A 20,612-nucleotide genomic window follows, 5' to 3' on the forward strand; every position below is an offset into this window, starting at 1 on the left:
GTTTGTTTGTTTGTTTTTTAATTTTCTCATCTTTGAGTGGACAGCATCATGGAGAAGAATAAATTGGACTGGAATTCAGACTGACCCTTGCAGTGTGACTAGTATAAACATACATATAATTATCCCCCTGAACACCAGTATATATGTGTGTGTATACACACACACACACACACACACACACATACATATATGCATATACATACACATATAGTTATTCCCTCCCAGCATCAATTTCCTTACACAAAATAGAGATAACTATTTATAATTGGGAGAAAAGCCCTGTTAAACAAGCAATCGAATGTGAGCAATTTAATTTTTATTTGTCTGCTTATCTTCAAGTACTTTACACTAGGCAAGTCCTTTTTAAATGTCTTTTTAACTGAATTAGAAATGTAGAGTAGAAAACAAGCTTCTAAAGCAGTACTTGATTCTTACAATGTCTGAGGACTGCTAATGCTTGACCTTTGAGGACCATCGATATTGGGGAAGCAGAAAGCTAGGCTCCAAAGGCTACCTATATTGAGTATCAGCATTGTGAATGAAACCAAATGTTTCTCCTCCCATGCCTGCAATATCGTCACCCAAAGGGATACCGTATAGGGAGCGCGCTATTTATTTCTGAATGTCAGTTTTTACATCGATGAATGAAGACACTGCAGACTTGGCTTCCAAAGCCTTCGTGATGACGGGGTGACTTTTGGGGAGGGGGTAAACATCCCCCCTCCCACAAGATAGAGGGAGGGGGCTTGATTTGGAAGGTCTACTGCGCCAGGATGAATTTCAGAAGCAATGCGTCTCTCTCCCTCCCTCCTTCCAGTCCTTGTGCCTATTCAGGAGGGCACCCAGCACATCCGTGGATTCGGTAAGTACGAAAGAAACACTGACACCTCCCCTCCCTCTCAGAACCCGGGAAGGAACTGCGGGGAACGTTGCAGCCTAAGAAGTGACAGCGGTTGCCGCAGTGTTGGCTTTGCCTCCTTTTAGCAGCAATCGCCTAACCCAAGCCCTTGTACCCTTTTTTGAGAGTTCCCCCACCCTTTTCCCCGGGTCTATTGGCTACTCCAGGGCTGAAGGGTGCCTGCTCCCATCGCATCTTTGCCCACAACACGGCGCCGGGATGGTCACGTAGTGATGGACGGATTGCGCAACTGCTGATGGACCTGGAAAACAAAAAAGGCAGAAAAACAACGCAAGAGCCCCAAGACTTGCTGTACTCAGTTATATCCGCAGTGGAAGCGCGGGTGCATTGGGGGAAAGGAAAATCACGTATTCGGGAATTGGGGGGCATTCCAGAAAATTGGGTTTCTCTGCTGCTTAGGGGAGGACCGCAGGTGGGAATGTGGGGAGGTCTGGGTTATTATTAGTATTGTTGTTAGCAAGGTGTTGAGCTGGAGACTGGGGATTAGGGGGTGGGGGTAGGGGATGCGGAGAAAATAGTGTCTCTTCTCCACAGCTCCGGGTGCGGTAGTTTGCAGCTTGCAGAGAGAGAATGCAAGCCCACAATCAACTCTGCATCCTTCTCGGGAGCAAAAGCACAGCCAGGGAGGGACCCTCGGCCGCCCTGACTGGGCTGCGTCCCTGTGGCGCCGGGCAGAAAAGCCACGACCTTGGGCTCGGAGGCTCCGGAGATGTGCCTGGAGGAAAGAGGCTGTCAGAGAGAAAGTTGCATTTTCTGCGCTGCACTTCCTGTAGCGCAGCCTGCAGTTTTCCAGCCAGATTGCCTGGGTTCGCTGGACGCACCCCCTCCTCTGCTCTAGAGCCCAGGGTTTGTGTCCATGGTTGCTGCGGCCCGCGTATTCTTTCCTTAGCTGCTGGTACCTGGGGTTACTGGTCGCAGGCGGATTGAGGAAAGAGCCCACTTAGCTGGCACCGAGCAATTGCCCTGGGTCCCCCCTCTCCCTTGCAGCGTGAGAGTAGCCCTAGAGTCCCCGCGGCTGCCGGAACCCTTCTGCTTATAGCTAAGAGGTAGCCCAATTACGATGAGTATTTGCATTCGCACCTCCTCCTCTTCTTCTTCTTCCTCCTCCTCCTCCTTCCCCCTCCTGCCTGAGAAAGGAGGACGGACCCAATTCCAGGCTCTGAACTGGTATTTATTTGCAAACTGTCTCGCTGTCGCCAGATTTGGCAATTAAGGCACAGACGCTTGGGAGGAGCCTTTTACAATTTTTTTTTTTTTTTTTTTTTTGGCACCTGTCTCCAAGAATCTGCTTTTGGAATGGAGGGTGGTGGGGGTGGTAGCGAGGTGCAGAAAATGTAACTTTACTAGAGGGGAGGAAACTTTGTCACTTTGCAGGAGCCCGTAGGCATGTGCAACCTGGTGGAAGAGCTCCACGCGGGGCAGCATTTTCTTTGACTTTGTGCTTTGCTCCCGATGACCCTCGCGGGAGAAAGAGGACACTTGAACTCCACGGTGGTTCCTCCTCGCCGCCACCTCGCGGGGTGACAGCAGCGGCGGCGAATTACCGGCCCCCTCCTCCTACTCCCAGATACCTTCCGAAGTCCGCAGTAAGAACGCACTTGCCCCTGGGCGGCGGGGAAGCGAAGTCAGAAAGGGCGCTCACGGAGCTAGCCTCCCGCTGCAAGAGGAGCGGGCCGGGGGGGCAGCGGGGGGGAAGCGGGGGGAGAAGGCTGCTTGCTGCTGGATTCCAGGAACAAGTCACCCGGAATTAACTTCTCGTTAAAGTTATGGGAAGTGCGGCCATGGACACCAAGAAGAAGAAAGATGTTTCTAGCCCCGGAGGGAGTAGCGGCAAGAAGAGTTCGGGCCAGAAGAGGCGATCGCTGCGGGTGCACATCCCAGTGAGTTCCCCCCTCCTCCCCACCCCAAACCCCTCCTGCCTCGATCCCTCAGTGCCGTGCTGTCTCTGCCCGCAGGGTGACGGCGAGCAAAGAGTTAATGCCAAAGCCGGCGCGCGCCTAGGCGAGCGTGACCCTCTGAGGAGTCCGCTCCGCAGCCTCTGGAAGTGCCAAGGGCTAAACCCCGTCCCGACCAACTCCCAGCGTCCAGTCTTGACTCTGAGGTTGCCGGGCCAGTGGCTCGGTCGGCGTTGGTGTCTGGTCGCGGAGGAGCAGATGCTTGGGGCAGCGCGCGTGCGGAAGCGTGCGCGAGCTTTGTTGTGTTTTGCGTGTGTGTTTGTTTTGTGTACGAGTGCCGGTGGTGCGTACGCGCCCCCTACCTCGGGTGAGGGCGCGCCGGGGGCGTTCTCGCCGGAGCGGCTAGCGGGTAGCCAGAAATGGCTGGGTCGGGCCGTAGGGGTGCAGAAGGGAGAGGGCGCTCGTGGGAGGCGTTGAGGTTGTTTTGCAGAAGAGGGTTTTGGCTGCTCCCGAAGAGGAGGCGGAGGAGGAGAGGGCGGACGTGGGCCTGCGTACTGCGAGGGAGGGAGAGGTGGGGCAGGGGGTGGAGACGGGGAGGGCGAACTGTCCGGGCTGCGGGCAGCCTCCCCCGCCTGCCCCGCCCCCTTCTAACCTCCCGGGACTCTCTCCTGCCTTTCTCGGCAGCCTGAAGTTGAGGTGGGTGGGGCTTTCTCCTCCCCTATTCCCCCTCCCCCCTTTGCCTTCCACTTCCACCAACTCTGCTTTAGGAGTTGCGTGGGTAGCAGACGCGTGCTGGCGTTCACGCCCTTCCCCCCCCTCCCTTCGACGTCGGCCTGATCGGACTTTGGTGGTATCGATTGCCTCTGGAAACTAGACTTTGTTCCGTCCGGAGGTGAGGCCCTTGGGGCTGTGTGCCAGCGGGCTCGAACCCGTTAACCCCGAAGCCACACGGTAGTGCGAAGGAAATCTCCACACCGGAGTTTTGATCTCCGTCCTTGTCAGTTCCCAGAGGAAGAGGGGCCCTTCAAATGTGGTCTCCTTTGGAGCATCGTAATGCAGACCCTAGAATTAAACGACCTTTGTCCATTCATTCGTATCATCCTTCTCCCTCTCCCGCTGTCTCCCGTTAATGGAGTTCATCAGCATCCTTTGGTTTGAACATCCCAACCACTCACTACCTTATGATTAGACCCTTCTGTAGCAAAGAGCAAAGAACTGGTACTCCAGGTGCTAGTTTTGTTGGGGATACTTGGGGCAGCAAGAGATCATGACACCATTGGAAGCCTTTCTCCTCACCTGGGCAGTGGCAGTGAATGGAGGAGGCCGGTGAAAGCCCCATTTCACCTTCCTGAGCTCCATGGCAGCTGTGTGAACGGGTGTCCGTCCTGCAGTGACTTATATGCAGGACAATTTAGCTATTGCTTAGGGTTTGCTTTCTCTAGCAAAAGATACTTGGTTTGCGTGCAATTGTAAATAAAAGTTTTTATATTGCAAATTGATTTTTCTGTAAGATGACAACTTTTACTGGAGAACACATAATAATTAGACTTTGAGCTCCTTCTTCCAAGTTCAGAGACCACATTTTCTCTTACATGCATCACAATCCCTACTATATTGATGACTATGTAGGAGATGCTTAATAAACTTTGGAGTGACAACTACATTACACTATCTTGCGGCAGAATTCTGTAGGATTATGAATGTAGAATGATCTAGATTCCTAGTCCACTATCCTGTCAAAAGAATCAAACTAGACATTGAAATATAAATAAAATTAGAACAATTTTTTTTTTGTAAACAGAGCACAAGGGCCTTACTTCCAGATGGAACCAAGGTCCCTAAGTCTCCCACAAGACCCATAACTTCTAGTGCTGAATTCCTAATATATATAGTCCAACCATCATTACATTTGGCAGGTCCTTTTTGGGCTCAGAAACTTTTCAATTTGCCAATAATTGTTTTTCTCCCTCAGGTGCAAGTTAGGTATTGTTGGGATTGGGGGAAAGCCTTTAATTCAGTAAGCTTTTATTGAGTGCCTTTAAGGCTTTCTGCTAGGCTTCAGAGATATAAAAAAGTTAATTTCTGTTATGAAAAATATCAGATCTGATTCTTGCTCTCAAAATTCCTACAATTTAATTGGGAGTTTGGGTTTGAGTAGGTAAACTATAGAAAATAAAATTAGAAAGTCCTTGATTCAGAAAAAAAAACAACAACAACAACAACACCCTGCCTCTCCCTTTCTTTCCTCCTCTCCCCAAAGACCTGACCATATCAGCTCTGAAAAATCCTATTTGGGAGGCCCTTGCTTGATAAGCTAGATGCTAGGGTGAATAAACCACCTGAATTAAAATCTGGCCTCAGGCACTTAATTAGATGTATGACTTAGGTTCTCCCACCTCAAATTCCCCAAGAAGAATCTATGCTCTTTGTGGACAGGGACCATTTTTGCTTTTATATTTCTGTCCTTATGACTTAGCAAGGGATTGGCACATTGAGAATTCTCCCTTATCCCTTTTCCCACCAAGATTTTCATCTGTATTTCACAGCAATTGATCCCCACCTCCAGTTATAAGAATTGGAGGAGAGGAGCCAGGTCATGTGATGATTTTGATTAAAAAACCCCAGCAAAACCCCTTAATCTTAGGGTCTTTCTTAATTACTACCATCTATCCATTCTCCCTCCACAAAGTCCTACATCTGGAATCTTTTTCTTTCTTTGTTATGACTTTTCCTACAAATAATCACCCCTTAGTGCTATTCTGGGCATGCACTTTGAGTCCATATGAGGGACTAGGAGAGGAAAACGCTAAAGCTATGGTGCATAATAAGCCTGGAGACATAAAGTTATGTTTTATTTATGACTGTCCTACACATGATGGAAATGAACTGAATTGAAGTCTGAGTTGAGGGAGGAGGGATAAGCCATTTGGCATAAAGGGAGGGGAGTTAGGAGGCCTGATTTTGCCCTTTTTTGGATCATTTTGAGTCATAGGAGTAAGAACCATGCCAGTTCTGTGGTCTTGGACAACCACATAAACTATCCAAACTTCAGTTGCTTAATCCATTGAAAAGGGGGAATAATAATAATAATAATAATAATAATAATAATAATAATAATGATACTTGAATTATCTATTCCAAAGGATTTTTGTGAGATCATATCTACAAAAGTGCAGTGGAACTAGTAAGTTTTTATATAAATATTTTAAACTTTTATTATCATTGTCCAAGTTGGGGCTGGAATGTATCTTAGCTAGGGAGAAGTGAGAAAGGAAGAAAAAAAGAAAGGAAAAGAAGAACATAGATGGAAGTACTATCCCTAGAATGTTTTGGGGTTCTGAAGTAGCTAGATTTTGGCTAATAGCTGTAGCCTCTTTTTTGCCCTTCATCCCCAATTCAGGCCTTTAAGTGATAATACCTCAAATATATTTTAAGAGATGATTTTCTTTCATGTGTACTTTTGGTGATGGGGATTGGGGAATAATTTTGAAGAATAATTCCTGGTATCATAATCGTGCATTGGCTTTGGATGGGGCAGGTTTTTTGGCCAGGAAAAAATAGGCCTTCACTATCTTGTTGCTTGTCTCTGAAGGCAGCTGTGCTAATTACGGCCAAAACTCATCATATTACAGTCTTGTTGTGGTTATTAATGACCCGGGGCATCAGAACCTTGAGCAGCAAGGAGACTGGGAGTAAGAGACTGAGTAGGGAGGGAGAGATTTTGAGAGAAGGGGCCAAGATATCAGTCTGGAGGATGTTCAAGTGGGACCAAGTAGTTATGGATTGGTCAAGTTTCTAATTTCTGCACCGCAGGGCAGTGCTGACAGAATGCACAGGTCACTGTACCCGCCTGGGACAGGTGTTCCAGAAAATCTGAATAGTCTCTGAAAGCAAAGGATAAAAATAGACCAAAGAACAGATGGCAGGTCAAGGAGTGTGGACGAGGTATAATATTGGTCCAGTCTGACAGGGGCAGACCATGGGGGTGTGCACTTGCCGTGTCTCTCTAAAGTTTGCAGGTTTCTTGGAATTGTGAATTCTGGCACTGTTTTGTGTTATGTAATGCAATTCTAACTCCTGCCCAAGTCACTCCTCCACTGTTAAGAGTCCCAGAAAAAGACGGGGACATTGGCTGGGGCTTGGCAGGGGTGGAGGGCTCATGAATTAAATTGTGATTGGATACTGGAAATAAATATTTACTTATAGCACTACCCAGCCCATTCTGGAAATGATTGAGATTACATTTGGAATGATTATGAAGGAAAATAGCCTCATGGAAGAAACCACGGTGATATCATTAGATTTGGCTGATCACATTTTTCTGCAGGCCCTCTCCTCCTGACACTTCATTCATGTCATGCACACGAAGTGTGGATGTGTCCCCAGAGCTTTGTCTTCTCCTATACAGTTTTACTTGGTGTGCTCCTCAGCTCTCACAGCTTCAGTTATCATCACTAATCTAGATGATTCCCAGATTTCTCTTTCTAATCCTAGCTTTATCTCTTGAATTCTAGTCTCTCAACATCTTTTAAGATACAGCTCGAACTGAATGTCCTGCAGAGTCCGACTAAGACAGAACTCTTTTATTTTTCCTCCCAGTCTTCCAGACTTCCCTATTATTGTCAAGAGCACCAGCATCCTCCTAGCTATCCAAGACAGTCACTTGGCACCCCCTGGCACTCCTTCATTTATTGCCCTACCCATCCGGTGTTGCAGCTCCTTGTTTCTCCTGTCACAGTATCTCTTGTATGCATCCTTGCTTGGCCAACACCCTGGCTCAGGCCTGTTTGGGGAGTTATCCCCTCTTAAATCTTTGCCTCTTGCAGTTCATCCTCCATTAAGTTGCTAAAGTGATTTTCCTAAAACAGATGCAACCACATCAATTCTAGTAGCTCTCTATTATCTCTAAGATCAAATAGAAAATCTCATTTAAAGCCCTTCTTAACCTAGCCCCTTCCTGCCTTTCCAAACTTTCTAAACTTTTCTTCCCTCCACATTGTCTATGATCCAACTAATAATAATAATAAGTAGCATTTATATGGCAGCTAGGTAGCACAGTGCATAGAGTGCTGGTCTCTTCCTGAATCATCCTGTTCATGTAGCATCAGTTCATGTAGGTCTCTCCAGCCCTCCCTGAAATCATCCTGCTGGTTGTTTCTTACAGAACAATAATATTCCAAAAGATTCATAAACCATGACTTATTCAGCCATTCTCCAATTGATGGGCATCTACTCAGTTTCCAGTTTCTTGCCATTATAAAAAGGGATGTCACAAATATATTTACACATGTGGGTCCCTTTCCCTCTTTTAAGATCCCTTTGGGATATAGACCCAGTAGGGACACTGCTGCATCAAAGTATATGCACATTTAAAAAATAATTATAACTTTTTATTGACAGAACCCATGCCTGGGTAATTTTTTACAACTATTATCCCTTATAGTCACTTCTATTCTGACTTTCCCCGTCCTTCCCTCCTTCCACCCCCTCCCTGAGATGGCAAGAAGTCCTTATATGCACATTTTTATAGTCCTCTGAGCATGAACTCAAGTCTTTATGATTTCAAGTCCATGGCTTCATTTACTATGCCATCTAGCTATACACCTGACCTACTTGCTATTCCTTGTGCAGAAGAATCTAACCGTGTTCTCATGCTCTCTCTCCTAACCTCCCCTTCTCAGGTTGCTTGGTTATCTCATGACTCCATTCAAATTCTACCTTCTGGCTTTCCCAGTTGGTTCCTAGCTGCTAGTGCCTTTTGCTCTGAGATGATTTTCCATTTACTTTGTATAACTCTTATATGATCAAATTAAAATAATATTTGTAAAGCATTTAGCAGACATACAGTTTGTAGTCCAGTGTTTTTTGGTTGCATCTCATCTAGGCTTTTCTTGGTAGGAGTACTGGAGTGGTCTGCCATTTCCTTTTCCAGCTCATTCCCCCCCCCCTTTTTTTTAAATAGATGAGGAAACTGAGGTGGAATCAAATTCACCAAGGTGGATTTGAATTTGGGAAAACAAGTCTTCCTGGCACTCTATTTTCTTTACCACTTAATGACCCCTTTATACATAGTAGGTACTTAAAAACTGCTTTCCCTTTTCCTTTCCTATGTATACTCAGTTTTTTACATGTTGTCTCTTCAATTAGCATGTTAAAAAAAAATAGAATAAAATAGAAAAAATAGAAAAAAAAGAAAAGGAGAAAATTCTGTTTCAATTTGCATTCAGAGGTCATCAATTGTCTCTCTGAAGGAGATAGCAGTTTTTCATTGTGAGCCTTTTGGAATTATCTTAGATCATTAAATTGATCAGAGTAGCCAAGTCTTTCACAGTTGATTATTACAGCATTGTTGTGCACAATGATCTCTCCTGATTTTTCTCACTTTATTCTGCATCAGTTTATATAGGTTTTGCCATTTTTTTCTGAAACCATTTCCCTCATTATTTCTTATAGCACAATAACACTCTATCACTATCATATGCCTTAGCTTGTGCAATTATTCCCCAGTTGATGAGCATCCCCTTGGTTTCTCTTTGCTACCACAGAGGGAGTGACTTTAGGTATTTTTGTATACATGGGTCATTTTCCTTTTTCTTTGATCTTTGTGAATTGTATTTCTATTGGTGGAATAGCCCTTTAAGGCTATAATAACAATTTTGCAAATTGTTCTCCACAATATTTGGGCCAATTCACAATTCCATCAACAGTTTATTGTTGTACTTGTTTTCCTTCATTCCTTCTAGCATTTGTCATTTCCAATATGTATGCAATGGTATCTTGTTTTAATCTGCATTTCTCTAATAAACAGTAACTTAGAGTATTTTTCTATATGAAAAAAAGCAATAATTTTGAGTGCAAAATATGATTTTTGCCTTTCTTTGTATCCTAAGCTCTTAGCACAGTGTCTGGAATTTCATAAATGCTTGGTGACTGATACCTTGCAAATAGCCTTAGGTTTGACCTCTTCATCAGTTTGAATTGTTTTTCTGGGGGTGGGTATTTGAATGTAGTTACAATTGCAGCAAAAGTCTTAGAATTTGGAAATTAATCATTGAATGAAAAAAATTATTACATGCTTATTTCATGCCAGATGCTAGGCTAAGTTTTGGAATTGATAATAAAAGCAAGCACAATAGTCATTGCCCTCAAGGTGCTTACTGGGGAAAGCAATGTATATGGGGGGGATTCATCACAGGAAGTATTTTGACAGGGAAATTAGGAGTGGCGATTAGAGACATAGAGTAAATTATGGACATGTCCTTTATAGGAATAGAAGTATTTATTGATTGGATCACAAAAGGATGCTGGCTGTTGTTTGGTCACTAGCAATCATCAAGCATTTATTAAGTGTATACTGTCTGCTAAGCCCTGGGGATACAAATACAAATCTATTTCTTATTCTTCTACACTTCATATAAGGTATTCTGGATATGAATGGATCACTAGGTACCAAGCACTTTACCAAGTCCAAGACAAAGCTCAGGAGTGGAGAAATATTGGACATTTTGACAGAACTCCCCATCCCACCCCAGCTTGGTCCAGTATGCATCAGAAAGTCACTATAATTAAGTGCATGGGTTTGAAGTGAAAAGATACAATCCTGGCATCATTATCTAAGGCAAATTATTTAATCTTCCTAATCCTTATTGGTATTTTTTAATTTGTAAGAGGGGGTTGTTTTTCAAACTCCAAAATTTTAAGATAGTATTAACTCCTCAGAAACATGGTGCATCCTGGGTCCTAGAATACCTGCAAAGGAGACTTTTTTTTGTTTGTTTTGTGGTTTGTTTGATTTTTATGTCTTTCTCTGCAAGAATTTCACTACATAAATTTGAGTGAATCCCATAGTCCAATCATATAGATTATAGACACTCCGCTTCTTGGATTCAGAGGTAAGAACAGATATATATGATCAGCTGTTCTTGATGGGCTAGTAAACATTGTTGAAACACAGAAAAAGAAATATTTACTGAATGCATTTTGCTTGCTGGGGTTCTACACCAGGGGTAAGTGGCAGGGGCAAATACTAAATGAATGAATTTACAATCCAGATGGGGAGCATGCTCAGTGAAATGATTTACATGGAAATGAGCACATTGATGAAGGGCCATCCATCTGTTCAGGGATTTGAGAATGTGCTCCCCAAGGCCAAAATTCTTTATCTTTATCCTAGGTGAGACAGTGAAATGCACTGGAGAAAAAACAAGACAAAAACTCCCACTGATTTGGGAATCAGAGGTCCTGGATTCAAATTCCCTTTTAACTATTTACAGTCACATAATCTCTCTTGTCTGCAGAGTGGGCTAATTGACATTTAAGGTCCTGTTGTTTTATTATTCCTTCTCTACAAATTTGTTGTTGTTCAGTCACTTAAGTTATGTTTGACTCTTTGTGATCCCATTTGGGGTATTTTTTTTGGCAAAGATACTGGAGTGTTTTACCATTTCCTTCTCCAGATCATTTTAGGGTTGAGAAAACTGAGGCAAATACAGTGAAGTGCCTTCCCCAGAGTCACCCAGCTAATTAAGTGTCTGAGGCCAAGTTTGAATTCAGGTAGATGAATCTTCCTGACTTCAGGATCAGCCCTTTGTCCACTGTGCCATCTAAAACTTTTTTATAATAGTTTTTTATTTTTCAAAATACATGCAAAGATAGTTTTCAACATTCACCCTTGCAAAACCTTGTGTTTCATATTTTTCTCCCTCCCTCTCTTCCCATCTCTCCCCTCCCCTAGACTACAAGCAATTCAATATAGGTTAAACATGTGTAATTCTTCTAAACATATTTCCACATTTATCACGTACCATCTAACTATAAATAAATGAATTTATAAATAAAGAGATGGACAGATTAAGGTATTGTCAATATTAGATGATTAGTTCATGGCCAGAGAGGGTCAGTGCAGGATAGTAGGCTGATTCTAGTATCAGAAGAAAATCTCAGCTTTAATCCTGGCTCAGAGGCTTGATAGTTATATAATTGATTTTCTTTGAGCTTAGATTCCTTACTTGTCAAATGAGGATCCTAATTCTTGCCTAATCACTCTGTCAGCAAGCATTTATTAAATGCTTACTCGGGGCCAGGCACTGTCTCCCTCAAGGGTTATTGTGAGGAAAGCATTTGGATCATAGGACCCTAGATCTAGAACTGGACAATTTTTAGAGGTCATTTAGTGCAAGCTCTCATTTTACAGTTGAGATATATAAGTGACATGCTGGAGATCACAGTTGGTGACAGGCAGAGTAAGAACCAGCTGACGCCTAATTTCAATGTGTGCTTTTTCCTCTTCGGTGCTATACTTTATTTATTGTAAAGCACTGTGTAAAATTTTTAAAATTAAAGCTTTTTATTTTCAAAACATACTTATAGATTATTTTCAATATTCATCTTTGCAAAACCTTGTGTTCCAATTCCTCCCTTCATTCCCCCCAAACCTTAGATAACAAGTAATCCAATACAGGTTAACTATGTGCAATTTTTCTAACCATATTTCTACATTTATCATGCTGCACAAGAAAAATCAAACCAAAAAGGAAAATGAGAAAGAAAAAAAGCTAGCAAACAATAACAAAAAGTATTATGTAAAATTGAGTTATGATTAATCAACAAGCATTTTTATTTAATACCTACTGTGTGTCAGGCACTATGGTGGGTGCTGTGAGTTTGTTTCAATTCTTTGGCTCTTCATGATCCTATTTTGAGATTTTCTGGGCAGAGATACTGGGGTGGTTTGCCATTTCCTTCTCCAGTCATTTTGCAGATGAGGAAACTGAGGCAAAAAGTTTAGTGACTTACCCAGAGTCAGACTGCTGGTTAAGTATTTGTGTCTGGATTTGAACCAGGATCTTGATTTCAAGCTCTATCCACTGAATCATAGACACAAAGACACACAGAAAGCAATATTTCTCCTTGATGATAAGAGTAGCTACAATTTACATATTGTTTTAAACTTGGCAAAGCATTTAAAAAATATCCCATTTAATCTTCACAACTACACTGGGAGGTGGGTGCTATTACTGTCCCCATTTTACAGATGAGGTTAAGTGATTTGGCCAGGATTATTTAGAAAGTTTCTGGATCAGGAACTTCTTTACTCCAAGTCCGATGTTCTTTTCACTGTGCCACTTAGTTGTCATAGAGATATAGCATCAATTATGATTATTGTTAAGCTATTCAATAATTTATTATTAAATAAGCTCTCATTTTTTTCCTACCCAGTCTTTCTTCCTTTCCGCCTCTCTCCCCCACTCTGTCTTTTTTCTCTTTTTTCTTCTTCTTTTTTCCTCTTCCCCTTCACTCTCTCTCCTCTTCTGCTTTTCCCTCTCATTCTCTCTTCCCCTATATCCCTTTCTCTCTCTTCCCTTCTCTTCTCCTTTTTCTTTTCCCTTTCTTCTCTTCCCCTCTCTTTTCCATCTCTTTTCCCTCTCCCTTTCTTTTTTCTTCTCTTTCTCTCTCTGACCTCCACATGATTTATACAATTGTTTTGAAATCTTTGGATAAACAACTTTTTATAAAATAACCACATAGTATTATAATTAATTCATTAATTTAGATGCTAGAACATTTTTTCACCTAAAGGACAAATAGTCAGAATTGAGCTATACCTGAATAGAAGGAGCAGTGCTACAGAATATACAATCTTTTATGTTACTGTGTTTTTCCCCACATCAAAACCTTTTCCCTGCCTTTTTATTGGCTTCAGACCTTTCATTAGGTTTTTTCTGCTTGTTTTCTTTTGATTTCAAGATATATCAAGCAAGTTTGAATATAGTGTTTGAATATAACTTTGAGTGTTATTAAAGATAATTGATCTGTTCCCCACCAGACGAAAAGCTTAGGAAGATTATGACTTGTCGATATATTCTCCATCCTTTTAAAAAGTTTATCTCTATCAACTGCTTCAGCTGTTAATCAGTTTGTACTTTTCTTAAGCACTTACATAAATAAATATACTCCTGATAGTTCATCTTTCTATATTTTGTTTCCCTACCACCCTTTTATTTGCCTCTTACTTGGACTGCCTTGCCATTGGGAGAACACTTCCCCAGGGTTCCTGAATAGTCAGATAGTCTGAATTATCACACTAGAAAGATTCTGCCTTTTTTCCTACCTTTCTTCTCAGTAATTTTTCTTTTGCCCTGAAATAAGCAACAATTTCCACTCCTCTGAGTACAGATTTGAGGGGTACCCATTTGAAAATTTATCAGACACTTTTATTCTTCAGACTATTCCTTCCCCAGAAGTAAATCAATTGAGTTTGTTCAAGATCAGTTAAATACATCAATGAGTCAAGTACCATGTGCCAAACACTGTGCTAGGTATTATTAGAAAAATAATCATGAGGTTGATACATACCAAGATAGAGGAATTGCTGAGCTTTGAGTTGAGACAGAGACCTCAGTCTAGTTGGCTAAGGAACTATGACCTCTCTGTCAGATTAGCATTGTTGACCTCCCTCTGAGAACTTGATAAAGTTTAACCATCAGGAAGCCTCTCTGCCATCCCTCCACTTCCATGCCAGATTATTTTGCTCCTCCACGGGAATCAGTCTACCAAGTGTTCCCACATTGATGAGATCCGTCCTGCCTCTGATGCTCCAGAATTTAGTTTTATAAAACCACCGCCATTGAATCAGGCCAGGCAATGGTTAATCCTAATTTCACTCACTTCTTTCTTCTACCCACTTTGAAAATAATTTAATCTCCATTTTTTACTTCCTGTCGACAGGAAGCTTTCCTCTGCCAATTCTGAGTTTGTCACAGGCTGACCCAGAACCACGGGGCTTCTGCTAGGGCCACTGTGTTTGGATATTCCCCCAGCTGGCAGAGAAGTTGCTGATGAACAGACAACAGAGGCCAATTTGCTCTGTGTAACCTCAGGTGTCCAGAAACTTTTTCCAGTATTAAAACGGAGGCACATTTCAGGCCATGAGGCTTCCTTCCAGCAGTTCTCCCAACCCTTTGTGCCTGAGTAAGGTAGGATTTGGGGAGTAAAGTAGGAACGGAGGAGGATTTGATTGATAGAAAATAGTAAAAATCTGTCTTCATTTGAAAGCTTTCATAGCACAAAGCTGTCTTGATGCAGCTAGTGTCCCAGTGGGTAGTGCTCTTGACTTGGAATTAAAAAAAAAAAAAAAAAAAACCTCAGTTCAAATCCAGCCTCAAATTTTAACTAATTATTGTGAGCTTAGGTAATTAATTCATCTCTGTCTCAGTTTTCTTGTCTGTAAAAAGGGGGATTATAACACTATTCATTTCACCCCCCAGGTGCTGTGATGAAAAAATGTGATAATATTTCTAAAGTGGTTTTCAATCCTTAAAGTGTTATGTAAATGATCATTATTACTGTTTGGGATGTGGACATTAAAACACACTCGGGGGGGGGGGGGTAGGGACTACACTAATTTAACAGCCAGTGCAATAAATATCAATCAGAGTGTTTAGGTGAGAGCCTGTGATATTTTCTGTGATGTTCATGAGGGTGAGAAAAGGGGAGGCAGAGGTTGGGAAAAGAAAGAAGGGATTGGCAGGAGTTTGGGGGTATTTCATAGAAAACTAGAATTGTAGAGGTAAAAGGGAAAATCAAAATAAAAAAATCTCACCCACTTCCATTACTTTACAGATGGGGAAATGACAATGTAAGAAACTGTAGCGTTATAGGAATATGGAATCATAGATTATGAACTGGAAGAGATTTGTCCCATGTGACATAGCTGGTTAGGGAGGACTGGTACTGGAATTCAGACTTTCCTACTCTCTGTGGGATGCCATCTCGAGCTGAGCCCGTGTTTGGAGGGTTCGTGACTTGGTTTTATGTTAGGGTCACAGAATTGAAGAATTTTTGGAATTGAAGGAACCTTAGAGGTCATATAGTGTAACTCATAGTCCCCAAAAGAATCTTCACTAACTACAACTCATTCTGTAGGTCATCTGGGGGAAAAAGGTCACCTTTGAAAGATAATGAGTGGGAACTCAGTGCATCCTGATTGCATTTTTGGATAGCCCTAATTGTTAAGATGTTTGGAGTTATCCTCACCCCCACCCCCTGCCCCAGAAATCAAATCTAAATTTGGCTCTCTATAAGTTTCTGTCTACTGCTCTTATTTTTCTGGGGCAAAACAAATCTACTCCCTCTTTATTACAACAATCTTATACATGTGTCTCTACAGGTATCATGATTCCCTCCTGATTTTTCTCTTCTTGAAGCTAAAAATTCATACCTTTAGCATCCCATTCTGTTGACCCTCCCCATGACAATCAGTAACCTTTCTAACCTCCCCTCAACTCTTTCACAGTATTTCAATTGGGATCTGACTTGCTCAGAGCCCATTGGACCTATGACCTCTTTATTCTTTATTCTTAGAAACTGTTACTCTTGATGTGGCCCTCAAATCATGTTAGCCTTTTTGGCACTCATATGCCATTATGACTTGGAGTGAGCTTGCACTTTACTAAAACCCCCAGATCTTTTCTAGACAATCTGCTGCTTCACTTAGTCTGGCATCTAACTTTCCCGCCTGCTGACATACTCAGATTTATCAGTGTGCTGTCCCTGGCAAACTCAAGGTGCTGTGCTTTTGCTACTTGGCTGCCTTTAGGAGAATGAGGTCCTGTGCAGAGAGGTGGGGGAGACAGAGACAGAGAGAGATACAGAGAGGAAGAGAGAGACAGACAGAGACAGAGAAAGAGAGAGAGAGACAGAGACAGAGACAGAGACAGATACAGAGAAGGAGACAGAGACAGAGACAGAGAGACACAGAGAGAGGGAAAGAGACAGAGACAGAGAGTCACAGACAGACAGACAGAGAGAAAGAGAGCACACTGGCTGACTTGGCCACTCCTGGTGACTCCACAATTCTGGCTAACTCCCTTCTATTCATAACAGATTCTGCTTACCTTTCCTTCTCCCCATCTGTCCCACCACTGAGAGAAAGTCTAGCTTTGTAGAACAACCAAAAAAGTTTTCTAGCCCTTTCAAACTAAGAAGGACTTATCTGTCAGACTTTTGAGTTTGTGGAGGTAGCTGTCTGTTGTAACTGCAATGGCACCCAGGCTACAACCACCTAATTAAGCCCCCTTGGGTCATTCCCCATTTTTAAGCTAGGCTCTTGATTTTCTGTGAGCTTTTGAGATAGCCTTAGAGGAGAAGTGGAAGGTGGACTTCTGAAATTTGTATTGGACAAGAGGATTAGAAACATAGAAACATGTAATGCCAAATAGTCTCTTGATGGGTTGCCTTCCACGAGGTGAATATCTGGTCATTATAATCTGTCCTTCTGGCAGTCTAGAGCAGCCTATGGACCCTTCTTAGAACAGTATTTTTAAATAAAATATAATAAATTTACAAAGAAACCAATAACTCTGAAAACATTTTTAAAAACAAGTCCATGAACCCTAGATTAAGAAATCCTGCTCTGTTTGGCAACCAGGAGTTTTGCCAACACATCCAACTCTCTCTCTCTCTTTACACAGGACCTCATTCTCCTGAAGGAGCTGGGTATCCAGCCCACACCAGCTTGGGTTTGCCAGGGACAGCACACCGATAAATCTGAGTGTGTCAGAAGATGGAGAGGATGGATATTGGGCTCAGAGAACCCGTAGTCTGAAAAAGATCTGAGGGTTTTAGTAAAGTGCAAGCTCACTCTAGGTGGAAGACCTTTAAAAGGTTGTCCTTTAAGCTTCTCTAGAACAAATTATCCCAGTTCCATTGGCATCTTGTTCTCTTCATTTATTTAATTCATTATTTACTTATTAAATGATCTTTAATAATTTGGGCCTAGCAGAAAGCATTCTGTATTGAGAAGCAAAGGACTTGAGTTCTAGATTCAATCTGAAACCATATCTGTGAACCTGAGCAAGTCATCTCACTCTGGATCCAGTCGAACATGTACATTTCTTTTTTTTTTTTTCACAAGTGAATTCTTTTTTAAAAATTTTTATTATAGTTTTTTATTTACAAGATATATGTGTGGGTAATTTTTCAGCATTGACCCTTGCAAAACCTTCCGTTCCAACTTTTCCCCTCCTTCCCCCCATCCTCTCCCCTAGATGGCAGATAGACCAATACATGTTAAATATGTTAAAGTATAGAACATTTACATTTCTACTACTCACTTAGTTATGCTTCCAACCTTCCCTCCTTCCTTCCTTCCCTCTCTTCTTCCCCCTTTCCTCTCATCTTCTTTTCCTCTTTTTCCTTTCTTCTCTTCTTTCCTCCCTTTCTCCCTCCCTCCCTCTTTCCTTCTTTCCTTTCTTTCTCTCTCCCTCTCTCCCTTCCTCCCTCCTTCCTTCTTTCTTTCCTTTCTCCCTCTCTCCCTCCTTTCTTCTTTCCTTCCTTTCTCCCTCCCTCCCTCTTTCCTTCTTTCCTTTCTTTCTCCCTCCCTTCCTCCTTCTTTCTTTCCTTTCTTTCTCCCTCCCTCTTTCCTTCTTTCCTTCCTTTCTTCCTGTTTCTCTTCTTTCCTCCCTTTCTCCCTCCCTTCTTCCCTCCCTTCCTCCCTCCTTCCTTCCCTCTCTCCCTTCTATCCTTCTCTTCTCTCCCCTTCTCTCTACCTAGTGCTTAGCACATAGAAAATGTTTAATAAATTTGTGTTCCCTTTCTCTTTTCTGTCCTTGTACCGTTAAGGGCCAGGAAGCAATGCAAAGATAATATCCCAAAGACAAGAAGTCATGAAAAGATTTTATTATCATATATTTTCACTAAACCTTATCCATAGCATGTAAATAAATAATTAATTTATGAAATTATGAAGTGGAGGTAGGCATTTGCAGTGGAAAATGGCACAACAATCACACTTTGATAACTACAGAGAGTGGGAGGGGCAAAAAAGCACAGGAAGTAGAAAGAACAATGATGAAGGCAGAAGAAAGTATGAGGAAGAGGATGGGAAGGGAGGAAAGAGAGAGTATCACTCACAGAATCATGAGTGAGAGATGGGAGTAGCAGGCAATGTAGACCTCATGGAGAAGGAAGAATCCTCTGGAGAGCAGGAGTTAGAGCTCTCATTTTTATACATTTTTTGGGGAAGAAACAGACTAACTCTTTATCTATGTCACCTTTGGGATTGTTCATTGACGTATCTAAATGACAATACTTAATCTTTGGGACAGCTTGTATTTAACATTCTGGATCCCTTTTGCAATCTTATTCTTGCCATTGTCTATTATACTGACTACTTAATATACTGACTAGATGAGGAGGTGGTCAGAAGGGCCAGAGCTAAGTACAATTTTAACACAGCCTGTATCCTGGGAACATTACAGGGAAGCCCCAAACTGAGACCCCAGAGCTGCTAGATGGTGCCTGAACCTGGAATTGGGTCTTATCTCCCTAAGTTCAAGTCTAGCTCAGACATCTACTAGCTGTGTGATCTTGGGCAAGTCACTTTATCCCCTTTGCCTCAGTTTCCTCACCTGTGAAATGAACTGGAGAAGGAAATGGTAGATCACTCTAGTATCTCTGCCAAAAAAATCCCAAAGAGTCAGACATGACTGAAAAATAACTGAATAGATACCTAGGGTTCTGAAATTCAGGAATGTTTAAAGCACTGAGTCAGGCTTATTGTCTCCTTCCAGTGGCTACATTCCACTGGGGATCATTTCTTCATTTGGCCCCATTCTCCTACTCTTGGTAAGGAGGGGCTGCCTTCCTTTCCCCAGCGTTCCTCTACCCCTTCCTTTCTTCTCCAGAAAGGGCCAGTCATTGAGCAGTATAGAACATTCATTTCTGTACATTTCCTTCCTTTAGGATCGAATACTCCTATTTAAAGCTTTGGGAAGAATGTAAGAAGCTTCAAATTCTTTTTCCAACTCAAATTTTTGAGGCCCATCACTCCCTGGATTCTAAAATTTTGGCTTGTAGTTTCATTGATGGCCCCTGAAAAGCTTGACTTCTGCCTTCCAAGCTATAGCATATTCAATTACTTTGTTAGATCCCTTTACTTCTTGTTAAATTGTTACATCCCACTTAGGAACAATCAAAGTCCTTATCCCAGTTTTCAAGACTAGAATATTGGAAGGCCCATGAGGATGCATCTACAGCAAAGGTCCAAGACTTCCAAAGATGGCTGTTTTAAATGCAAATGTCCACAGGGAAGATTATGAATGCACACACATTGGGTCACATAGGAGTGAAAGGATATCAGACACTTTCCTATGGGGAACATTCTGATATATGGAAGAGGAATATCAGCCTGATATATACTTCTGAAATTCATTCCATGGAAAACTGATATTGATTTGCTTGGGACATAAATGCAAATGTGTTAATATGAGATCAGCTTTTTTCTTTTAACAGTTTGTTTAAGCTTTTAAAATTTTTTTATATTGCCAAGATTAAGGGGTATGTGCTTTAAGATCATTTTAATCCTTTTAATTACCCCTCCATTTGTTTTACAGTTTAGCCAGTAAAACCTCAGGCCATTTGCATAATAGGAAGTAAGCAGAATTTGTAATTTTCTGTTTTTAAATGGGAAAAAAGAGCATGGGAACAATGGATATACTCATTTGGGGTAGAGGCTGCTAAAAAAAGGAAAAGCGGCTACTCTCTTCAGTTTTGAAAACTTTCTTTGCTCTCACCCTAGGCTTGATTAATTGGGCTAGAGAAGAGGGTGGTACAGTGAATTTAATAGTGTGCTCTATGTCTTTTTGCTGAGTAGACAGGGACATTTACTTGTTAGAGAAGCCGGTGGAAATAAAGGACTTTTTTTGAAAAATAGTCTATAACAAGCTAGTTTCACAATGACCATGGTTTTGTTCCAGAAAGAAGCAGAATTCTTCTGGAATCTTTTTTATCATAATTAA

At 42.0% G+C, this 20,612-nt stretch overlaps 1 protein-coding gene across 5 annotated transcripts in view; it reads left to right on the plus strand.

The window, feature by feature from the left end:
- Window positions 1-280: 280 nt before the first annotated feature.
- The window catches only part of PRKAG2 (protein kinase AMP-activated non-catalytic subunit gamma 2), a 425,664-nt gene continuing 405,332 nt past the window's right edge, over window positions 281-20,612 (plus strand). The window contains exons 1-2 of one of the 5 annotated variants that reach the window (XM_052000477.1): window positions 284-2,505; window positions 2,684-2,799. In XM_052000477.1, coding sequence (XP_051856437.1) covers window positions 2,686-2,799 — 114 coding nt within the window. In that variant the 5' untranslated portion in view covers window positions 284-2,505; window positions 2,684-2,685. Of the gene's footprint in view, window positions 2,800-20,612 lie in introns of all 5 variants that reach the window. The other 4 variants (XM_052000476.1, XM_052000483.1, XM_052000478.1 and 1 more) reach the window with 4 other exon arrangements.

This window comes from Antechinus flavipes, chromosome 5 (genome assembly GCF_016432865.1).
Source record: "Antechinus flavipes isolate AdamAnt ecotype Samford, QLD, Australia chromosome 5, AdamAnt_v2, whole genome shotgun sequence".
Classification (NCBI taxonomy): Eukaryota; Metazoa; Chordata; class Mammalia; order Dasyuromorphia; family Dasyuridae; genus Antechinus; species Antechinus flavipes.